The sequence below is a fragment of the Hemitrygon akajei genome, chromosome 5 (genome assembly GCF_048418815.1).
Source record: "Hemitrygon akajei chromosome 5, sHemAka1.3, whole genome shotgun sequence".
In the NCBI taxonomy this organism is placed as follows: Eukaryota; Metazoa; Chordata; class Chondrichthyes; order Myliobatiformes; family Dasyatidae; genus Hemitrygon; species Hemitrygon akajei.
The window spans coordinates 57,237,634-57,249,255 of NC_133128.1; the positions used below are offsets into that span (position 1 = coordinate 57,237,634).

The window sequence follows — 11,622 nt, forward strand, 5'->3', positions numbered from 1 at the left end:
CACAAAGATGGAGGTTAGAGTCTGGAAGTGACAAAGGATGAAGGAGTCACAGCCAAATCTACAGACTAACTAGGATAGAGAGGCTGAGGAACAGTACATAGATGTTGATATGTGATGGACTGGTCTTTAGAGTTAGAAACCAGGCTCAGAATTAAACAACACTTGAACAATCCGATGACATGGGAGTCAAGGTACTGAAAGTGTAATTGTAAAGAGATAAATAAATTACTGTTTTTCTTTCCCCAAGGTCTTGGAACCCAGTTTTGTATTCCAAAATATAGAGGTTATTAACCTGTTTATTGCAAATACTCTGTTAATTCAGAATGCAGTGAAATGCAGACATCATACTGATGAATACTAATTAATATTAATTAATAGAATTGATAAATCTTTTTGACATTAATGCAAAGAACCCAAATTATGAATAATGTTATTGATATTTTTTAAATATCATTTGATCAAAATAAATTTGTCTCTTTTCAGATTCTGCAGATGAAAGTAAACCTTCTGAAAGTGCCCAAACTGAAGAAGTTAAAGGAGATGAAAAGAAGGCCACCGAGGAAAATGCCTGAAGGTGCAAAGCCCCCAGCCCCAACTACTCTCTCCCCTTGATGTGTGGACCATTCCCCGTATGGCTAAAGGCGGGAAAGTTTTCCAGTCAAACAGTGTGGCTTAATTTAAATGTTCTTGGTGTTGTTCTGGCAGTTTGATGACCATCATTTGGAATTTTTGCACTGTACAAAATTTCTCTGGCTCTCTGTTTCACTGTATGCAATGTTACTTTAAGAAGTAAAAATGTAAGTGAAAATGGTATCCTTTTAAATGTGATTGGAATGAATATCCATTTGTTTTAAGAATAAAGCAAAGTGCCAATTATTGGTGGGTAAGGCCTCATTCTGATCCTAACTTTGAGGTTGTTATTTATCTTAATCTCCATTTAATTTATCAAATAATATTTGATTGCAATTAAACTAATTTAATGTGATATTAGTTTATCCAACAATTCATGAATATTTGAAGATTATGTCACTGCCCCATAACATACACAAATGTCCTGTTGACATATGTTTGTTGCATGATCTTTGGCAGAAATACATTACATAATAGGAAGAGAAATGCATTGATTATTTAATTGCTATTCAATAGTAGCCTGCAGATATAAAATGTTGTGATCAGCTGATTTCTATATTCCTCTTTCTTTGGTGTTTTCTGTGCTGCCCTGCAATTTGCTGCAATACTGTTTCATCAGAACATCTTGATGGCTGCTCTATGCTATTCAGCTGTAAACTAGAAAAACTATAGATAATAAAGTCTGCTATTTTGCCTTTTCATGTTAAGTAAGAGAAAAATTCTCAGAATTTGAGAAAGACCCATTTAGATTTTATGTAAGCAGCTAAAACAGGGGAAAGGAAGAGCTAACAGGACAGGACAGAATTCAAAGGTATTGGATTATTTGACCATTATATATCATTGTAATTAACACATTTAGGAATTTTTGCATGGATTGTAGCTCATTTTACAAAAATGTACTGCCTCTGTGCATCAAACAACTCAGTCAAATGATATATGACTCTAGAGACAGAAGGGAACCATTAAAAATAAGACAAAAATCTATTGTGTAATACTTAAATTCAAATATGTGAAAGTACTATCCTTTGTCCTGAGATCATCAACATTTCCTGGATCGGTTTCCAATTCCAGCTCTTCAATTCACTATACATTCAAGAAGATGTTAATTTCTTTCCCAACAGAGTTCACTAGCACAGAAACTGTCTCCAGTAATATATTGCGGGGAAATTGATTCACATCACTGCCTTAGCTACTGGTCCTCGCACCATTCCAAAGGCACATCGATCATGCCATGTAGCGTGTAGAAAGAATTAGCGTGAACATTAACCTAGGATGGGGGAAGCAAGGGAGTGAGATTAAGTTTATTCATCTGCTGGAATCTGTGAGGAGTCAATGCAAGAACTAAGATCATGTCAGTGTTCAAAAGGAAGTGAGACACAAGCTCACTTTGTTTGACCTTTGACAGAGCAGCAAACCTGTAACTCACAAATCATCCCCATCTACAGATTAGAAATCCACCTTCAAGTATCTAGAGGAATGTTACTAGCAGATAGGCCTTTGGGCATTTCTACCACTAGACTATTATAACACTTCTAGTAATATTTATTAATTTGCAGTCATTAGTTGGACATATCTTCATTAGAATTCCTGTAGCTTTTTTTAAATTCTCAATTACATTATTTTTTTGCTTTAACTGTTGTCCAGTAACAGAGAATTCTGGACAATTTGAAACATTTTGCTTATTTTTGCTGGAATGCCTCAGTTGCTATTATATTGAAGAGATTTCATCTAAAATGTTGTGTTAGCATTAGTAGCACATTCTGAGAATGTAATAAAACAGTGATGCATGTCGCATGGTAGAACACCATTATTTGTACACCTATTATATTCTCCCTACTTACTGAACAATACCTTTGAATGATTTCTTTCATTATAGTACTCTTAAGGCAATAACCTGGCATTGAACAGTAACCATCACTGGAGAAACACAAGCTCTATACTGAATAATTAAGCAAAATCAAATTCCTAAATATAAAACCTGAAGAATTCAAATTTCTTAATGATTTGATTTGTTACATCTCTTCACAAGCGTATTCAATTAATATATATTATGTTCAAAAATAAAATTATTTCCCAGTTTTAAAATAATAAACTTACTCAATGTTACAGCATATCTGTGATACCTTCACGTGCAAATGTAACAGTGATTTGACTGGTTTCAGTTTAAAAATATAAAATAGATTTTTATGATTGAAGTACAGCAATACATTTTAGTGAGGAGTATGTAAAATAACAATTATTTTTGGCTAGGACTTGCATGCAGAATTTAAGATTCTAAAATTCACTCAAATAACCATTTCAATTTAAAACAAACATCTTTATATTTGTGCCTCTCCACTTCACTAAAGTAAGCCCAATTCTGTACAATGATTTGTCAGCTGCCTTCAATGAAACCTCAAATTATGGAAAAGAGCAACATAGGAAGATATCAGGTCACCTTTACAACATATTGCTAAAATTACCTCTGTAGAAATGATGAAAATAAAAATCTTCCCTTCATACATTTCAAAATACTTATGTGTTCCTTGCTGAAAAACACTGTCAATTGATTACTCAATAGGCAATACCATCAATGTGCAAATCTTGATTTTGTTAGATTAAAATGAAAATGATATGGAGCTCAATGGATTCATTGTACATTAGTTTGCAGTAATACTGAGAAAGTTTTAAGTTCTTAAAGTATTAAATAGACAGGAATGAGCAATCCATTTAAACTCATAGTTTTCTATTACTATTTAACCAAAGCCACTCAGTTCATTTAAAACACATGAGAATCTTACAATTGATCACTTTTGCTAACATTTCTCCTGTGTGATTTTAATTAGAATGAGTTAAAAGGCAAGGTAAAGCACCTTATTTAAATACACAAGAAATAAAGTGATTTTCTTTATTGATTGGCACTATTCAATCCAGAATAATACTTTTATTAAAACTCAATCCCATTCCTATTCTACTGATATTTTGTTTTGCTCACTGATAACAATATCCACTGATTTTGACAATATATAAACTGGAACATTCACTTACTTATATGGTATATAACTTCAAACATTTTTAAATAGTTAGACTCTTTATATCTAAATGTTTGTTCATTAGAGATCACCACCAAGGGGAACGATGATACAATTCATAGAAAAATTTTGTCGCTCAGCTTTTCACCAAGATTATCAATCATTTTCTATAAATTTTATGTAGTTCAATGCAAATTAGCCGAATGAAACACCTCACTCCACAGAATGAACACAGCAAGGTGCAAGTGCTAAACTCATTTACTGAGTACAACAAAATGCCAATATGTTTTTGTTTTGTAAACCATGTGAGAGAAAAGATAATATCTGCAGAGGGCTTTACAAATAATTGAAAGAAAATAATTTTTTTTAAACCCTGGTCCGAATATGCAAATATGTGCAACTCATGGCGATCGCAAATGGAACATAGTTGATGTGAATTTCTAACCTGGATTCACTGTAGTTCTTTAAGTGTTCCCACTTGAGCTTTGCACACTGATTTTCCAACTCTATTGGTGGAAAAAAACACCACATTTTTTGTAAAATACCAAAAAAAACTAATTTGTTAACCTAATTAATCATAATGAATTGAAACCTCAGTGCTGGAAAATGTTTTTGTCCAGTTTCCTCCTTAGATAAAGGCCATTTGACATAAAATTATGAGACAGTTAAGGAATGTTTAAATACTTTTTAGCACTAGACTCCAGAATCATATTATCTCTGATGCACTTTGGCAACTAATAGCTACTATCTGATATTCTTCTTGATTTTCTAGTGAGTTTCCCTTTTGGAATATACCTGTATATTGATATCATAAAAATGGACAATTCTCATCTGTTACAGATCTATTTGTTATTTTATGGGGAAAATAGAACATTAATAATTCCCGGATCCAAATACTCATTGTCCTCTACATCATCTGTGATGGTGTGCCATGAATACAACCAAAGGTATTGATATTTAACCCAAGTGCGTAATTAGTAGACTTCTCTGGTGTTACTAGACTGTCAGTTTGAATGCCCAATCTCTTAGGAAGAGTTCCACTTTTCAATAATTGGTTATTGTGCTTACACTTAAACATGGCAATACTTGTCACTGCTATTTTGAAAGTTCTTTGAAAACTCTGGAGTGAAGAGAATGGCTATAGAAGCCAGCAAGGGAATACTAAATGCCTAAGCTTCTATAAGAGAAGGAGCGGGAACATAAAAGGGCTTGGAGACAATTCAGTCTACTTTTCTTGGCTTGATTACCTAAGTATATTGTGAAAACTTTGCGAATCTCGGCACAAAAAAAGATCTTTTAATATATTGGCAAGCTTACTGTATCTCTGTATGTAGGTAGACAACACTAAATTGGCATATCTGGTTAGTACATACATATCACAAATGTTTTAGCTGTGGGTATTACTTGTACTTTCATATATGTTACACCTCTAGTTTTGTTTTCCTGGGGCAAATAATGCCATCTACTTACTGTTATTCAGCCTTGTAATTGCCTCAGAGAGAATGTTTGCAACATCAGAAATTAACAGACTTTTGCTTGGTTATTCTACAAGGTCACTAGCTGAAGTCTATTATTCATAAATTGCAGTTAATAAGGGAATGAATGAACCAGAATTTCTGCCAATTTTAATAATGATTCTTGCCCAAAAGTAAACACAAGGAATGCATACTGGTACAGTGTGATTTCATAGGTCACACGAAACAATTACTTGGTTGTTTAAAATGTTTTTAACCTACTGTTTTTAAGATGAACACAAAACAAAACATAGGAAACATTTAATATTGTTCTTGAAGTGACTTTTTATAATGCTGTATCAATATAGTCCTATTTATTAATGTAAGCATGTAATGCCTTGCCGTTTGAATAGACCTCAAGCTTTTTGCCATACCAGAAATTACTGCGTTTAGTATCTTCTTAGATAACCGTTACAGAGATAGCAAGAACTAAATATAGAAAAAAACCGTAACTACAGGCCGCCTTCCAATTTTAGCCAGGCAGTCTCTTAAACTGTACCAAATCTGAATCATGGTTAGGTGACAAGAAGTGAGTTTACATTGTCTCAAATATATTTCTAATAGTTTTAGTGGCAATTTGCAAGTTTACTCATCAAAACAAAGGGGACCATTATAGCTGCAACAGTATGCAGTCATTAACCATTTTAGTAACTGCTTAATAAAGGTTTCACACACATCTGGATATGTGGCAGAAGTAGTAGGATTGGTGAAACAGGCCACTGAATGCAGGCAACCATATAATTGCTTGGTGGGGGAGATAAATTTAAAAATGTGGTCACAATTCAACTCTATTTGAAGGGAGCTTAGAACTCTTGATCTCTTTTTTTTTTATAAAGAAAACTAAGTTAAGGAAGAGTTCAGATTCTGTATGCATGCTGGTCATAGGTTTCAAATTGCACCAATATTGTATTTGCTCAAGCTGTACTTTTGACTTGGACCTAATTGATGCTTAGGCTAAAAAGTTTTAAAAAAGGCTGTGTGTATATTTCCAACTGCATTGCCACGAAATGAAACTCTAGCAGACAATAAATCTGTTGGTCGTGCAATTTTTATGGATAGTTTCTCAATATGTTGCCCCCTTATGCATAACATAGATCAAATGTAATTGACTTACAGATGAAAGCCGTCATTAGCCACCTTTTATGTCATGTAGGCCATTTTACCATCGTATCAGTGATAATCATATAGAGTGTGATTATATTGTATGGGCACCCTTATAAGTTGGTATGTTGAATCCACTGCAGTTTAGTGCCAATCAGGCTTTAAGGACATGCACAAAGTACAGAAAATATAATTTAAAACAATAATAAAATGAGGCCCCCAGTGTCCTATTGGCATATCCAATTGAATTCCAATGTTACCATGCTTAAGTATAAGTCTCAGACAATGTATAAATATGTTTTATGAATTAACCATCCTCAGAGCACAAGAGTTTGTAGTTGGAAGCATACATTTCTTTCAGCCTTAGTGAATTTTTTGATTGCCTTCCTGCCTACTTGATTGGCCACTGTCTTACGCAATCCTGATCTACTTGCTTGGTGCTGTTGAGTCCTTGTGATGTTCTGTAGTGCTTGATTGCTGGTATTTTTGTACTGGTAAATTATTTTTACTCAGCAGTAATGATATTCTGAATTTGTGAGTGTGTGTAATTGGTGTGGCATCTAAGATGGCTGATGCAGAATGTGGCCTGCCTTTTTTTCACAAAACGTTAGAGAGACAGTGGGGAGAATGAAAAATAAAAGTCACCAGTCTTCACAATATTCATGTTGTTTGTGTTTCCTTCTTAAATGTGACTTCCTTTCAATATTATGATGAATACAAAAGCATTGGACAGAAGTGTTTGATATTTATTAGTAAAATGTTCTTTTGCACAGTTAGTTAATTTGCCTTTTTTCCTGTAAACCAGCATAATAAAGGGGGCTCTGCTGATATTAATGGGACTTAACAGAAAGCAAGTATTTACAGTATAAAACAGTCAGACTCAATTAATGCTAGATAACTATATAAATCATGAAGATTTTGGTCTTGATCTGTGGCAATAACTCCAAGCATGTCAGTTAATGGATGCAGACAGCTTTGCAGCTAATATAGGTTGACTGATATTTCAGAGCAAAATCAGAAACTCACAAGTCAAAATTAAATTTATTGCATCATGGAAATGATGATTGGCATAACAAACTTGTCAAAGTCTTTTTATTCTTAGTTGGAGTTTGTAAATTAATCAGGAAGAAATAAAACTGAGATAATTCAAGTCTTGCAGAAAAAAATGCTCAGCAGTCGTCTCTTACTCATTACAACCCAAAAAATAATGTATAAGCAATTTGGTAAAACATCTTTCAGTGTAACTTTATGCAACTAACTATGTCTTTTCACTCCAATCCTGCATCTAAATTCCTGGACTATTCGACTGCTGAAAATAAAGATCTTCTATCTCTCCAGCCAATTATGCATCTTCTGAAGTGTTGTAGGGTATCTATGTAGAAGATGTGGCAGTCAGCTTGTGTACAGATATCCCTCACAAACAGCAGTGAGCAAACCAGACAAGGTTGATTGAAGATTAATTTTGTGCAGAACATTCATGCTAACAGCTTTATGTTTTCCAAAGTAGTACTCTGGAAAGAGTTACCCACCACCCCAACCTCGGATTCTTGCACACGACTGTCAACTGAATTTGCATGCTTGTTCCTAGAGTGAGACATAAGATTATTAAAGAGGTACCTGAGGAGCCATGAATGGAACACAATAATAACAGGAATCTATTCCATTCTGAATTCTTATTACATCTGAAATTTAATATATGATTAAGTTTGCCTTCCTTGAAGAACCATTGTCAAAAGCAAAAAAAAAATTATCAATATCTTCCAAACATTTGTTTTGAAATGCCTGCAGCTACAAAAGCTAGCAATGAAATTTGGGAATATATCAAAAATATATAAAAGCACCAAAGTCAAAATCCAACAATTAACACTGGGAATATTAACCTCATCCGCTTGGAAGAAATAGCCTTGCCTCAAGTTCATGCTACATTATACATCTCCATAAAAGTTCAGAGTTTGGTATATGCAACTGAGAGTTATCATTTGCTTCTGAGAATGCCACATCATTTGCCTGTCGTCTGTTGCAAGTAATAACGAACAACTGTAACTGAAGTGAGAAGCTGTGCCACAGGAGAAGCTAGATGACCCAAAATCAGCAAGAGCTTTAAAGCATTTAATACAATCCAAAATGATTGCCTTTAATGGAATGAATTAGGAAGCAAAATACAATGTGCTTTCACTACTACGTATTGTGTTTAGTACTTTAACTGGAAGAAAACTTTTAGACAGGCAACTCAAAAAAAAAGACACTTAGACCTGGAAATTTACTTTCTGAGGGAATTCACTTGAGTCTCTTAAATTCAGCTATCAATATGTGAATACTTAAGAAAGCTGCTGTAAGTGATAAATAGAAGTGCAACGTTGAAAGTTTTAGTCAAAATGCATGCAATGCATAAATACTGGCTAACAGTTCCTTAGCGGCAGCCTCAATCTTCAGCCAGGATTTCATAAGATATAATATAAATATACATATATGTGTTCAGAGATTCCTTTGAAATGGTGGGATCTTCCTTGTAGAAATGTTAGCCCTCAGTCAGTGTCAATAATTCGACTGAAAGGAGGAGGCAGATTTTACTGCAACAACAGGCAAATCATCAGCTTCCTCCATAATAAACTATTATGAAAGGATAGCGTAATAAAGACATCAAGGAAACCATTGCTACACCAGTTTACAGCTTCAACTTGAATTAGTAAGACTCAAGGAAGAGAGAATTTATAATTTGTCAGTTAAATACAATCAAGAGGAAACAACATTAGGTAGATAAGTAGTTAAATAATATTCAGAACTTTTATATTGAATTGTGAAAAGAGCTTTATCTGAAGCAAAAACCCTTGTATGAGCCCAGTAACATGATTTCTATGCAGTAAATACTTTATGTGAACATCTTGCAGTTCAGCAAACTTAATGCATTGCCTAGCCCAAGCCTTATGACATAATCATTAGTAATTGATGTTGTTTTGAGACATATTGATGTAAGCCCTAAAGCCAGTAAAAACTAAGTTTGACTCTGAATTCAATCCACATTATTTTCAAATTGGGAAAACATGATCTAGTGACAATCACACTAAATGGAAAGGTTTCAACCAAATTTTTTAAAAGATCCTTCATCTCAATTGCACGCAGCTTCCACTCTGCCAAAAACTTGCTCCTTGGGTTTCTCTTTTCACTTAAGGTCATATGGGAAGTAATGAACACAAAGTAAATCATAACTTTACAATTTAGAGAAAGGCAATTAGATTAATCTGATATCAATAATCCAATCAATTAAATCATAATTCAATCTTTTGTGGGATAGAAATCCCAAAGGAGCTTTCATAAAAACATGTTGTATTGTCTGTTAACTCCTTCCATTTTGAGTAATTTGAGACAGTATGTGTGAGAAGTGCAAAGGAAGAATAGATACCTATGTGTTCCAAAGATTTCCTCTTCTTTTGCCTTGTCTACTGTAAACCAACTAACACCACTATTTCATGCATCTTCTACTGTGGTAGGTAACAAATTAGTTTCTTTTTTGTCTGTCAATTACTATGTTTTCAACAACAAATAATTTTTCCTTTTGGTAATTGGAACTGATGTTTTTGGATTTTAGATGAAAAAGGGGAACACCTCTGTAGTAAAGATTGTGGCTTAGTTTTTCCATCAGGGCCAGGGAAATGTTTGAAAGTGTAAAGATTTATATAGAAAATAATTAGTTTTCCACACCTGAAACAAAGAGTTTTATTTCAAAGAATATTTGACCCTAGAGATGATAGATACTGTAGTCTTCATTAATGCATTTTTGGACCTCAACAAATCTATGGAATGGCAGTTTCACCTAAAAAGACCATTCTGCCTGTAAACTTTGAGATAGATTACCAAAACCTGTTGCAACACATACAAATGCTGGAGGAACTCAGCAAGTCAGATAGCATCTATGGAAAGAAATATAAACAGTTGAGGAACCAGGGAGTCTGCAGGAGGACTTAGATTGGAAAAATGGGCAAAGAAGTGTCAGATGGAATAGAATGTAGGGAAGTGTACAATACTGATTGCACTTTGGTAGATGGAATAAAAACATAGATGCTTTTTAACCAGGGAGAAAATTCAAAAATTAGAGGTGCATAGGTACTTGGGAGTCCTTCTGCAGGATTCCCTAAAGGTTAATTTGCAAGTTGAGTTGGTGGTAAGTCAAGTCAACTTTTATTGTCATTTCGACCATAACTGCTGGTACAGTGCATAGTAAAAATGAGACAACGTTTTTCAGGACTATGGTTTACATGACACAGTACAAAAACTAGATTGAACTACGTAATTAAAAAAAAACACAGAGAAAGCTATACTAGACTACAGACCTAAGGAAGGCAAATGCAATGTTAATATTCCTTTATAGAGGACTAGAATTTAAGTGCAAGGATGTCATGCTGAGGCTTTGTAAGACATTGGTCAAACTGCCCTTGGAGCATTGTTAGCAGGTTTGGTACCTTATCTGAGAAAAAAATGTGCTGGCATTGGAGAGAGTCCAGAGGAAGTTCACAAGCATAATTCTAGGAATGAAAGGGTTAACACACGAGGAGTGTTTGATTGCTCCGGGACAGTATTTACTGGATTTTAGAAGAATGAGGGAAGATCTAATTGAAACCTATTGAATATTGAAAGGCCTAGATAGAGTGGATGTGGAGAGAATGTTTCTGTTAGTGGGGTAGTCTAGGGACAAGCAGGCACAACTGCAGAATAGAGTGACATCCATTTAGAAGAGAAATGCGGAGGAATTTCTTTTGGAAGTGAATCTGTGAAATTAATTTTCACAGAAGGCTGTGGAAACCAAATCATTGAGTATATTTAAAGCAGAGGTTGGTAAGTTGTTGGTTAATCAGGGCATCAAAGGTTGCGGGGAGAAGGGAGAATGGGATTGAGTGGGTTAATAGATCAACCATGATGGAATGGCAAGACAGACTTGATGGAGCAATGGCAGAAGTCTGTTCCTATTTCTTATGGTCTTAAAGACTTTTTAGGCTGAGACCCTTCATCAGGACTAGAATAAAAGGGGTAGAGACAGGCAAAGGAGAAGGAACACAGACTAGTGGTTAATAGGTGAAAGATTTGAGGATGGTGTGGAAGCTTGAAGTGAAATTGTAAAGATACTTAATGGAATACTCAATGAAATAGACAGCAAAGATGCAAACAAACTGGTTTAGCCTGAGTCAGTGAACAAAGATGGGGGCTGAATTGATGGAAATAGTATTAGATACTTGGTGTGAATGAAAAACGTTAATGGAATATTCAATCCTTTGTATCTGTTAATCTTGAATTAGATGTTTTCGTTTGCTTCCCGGTTTCATGGATTTTTGATCTAAAAGTCTTCATATACTAAGCTAATGCAAGTCTTTTAT

General features: G+C 34.4%; 1 protein-coding gene across 2 annotated transcripts in view; it reads left to right on the top strand.

The window, feature by feature from the left end:
* Positions 1-6,915, top strand: part of gap43 (growth associated protein 43) — a 269,430-nt gene extending 262,515 nt beyond the window's left edge. For both annotated transcript variants that reach the window (XM_073045604.1, XM_073045603.1), the window contains exon 3: positions 484-6,915. In XM_073045604.1, coding sequence (XP_072901705.1) covers positions 484-572 — 89 coding nt within the window. In that variant the 3' untranslated portion in view covers positions 573-6,915. The remainder of the gene's footprint in view (positions 1-483) is intronic.
* Positions 6,916-11,622: the final 4,707 nt, after the last annotated feature.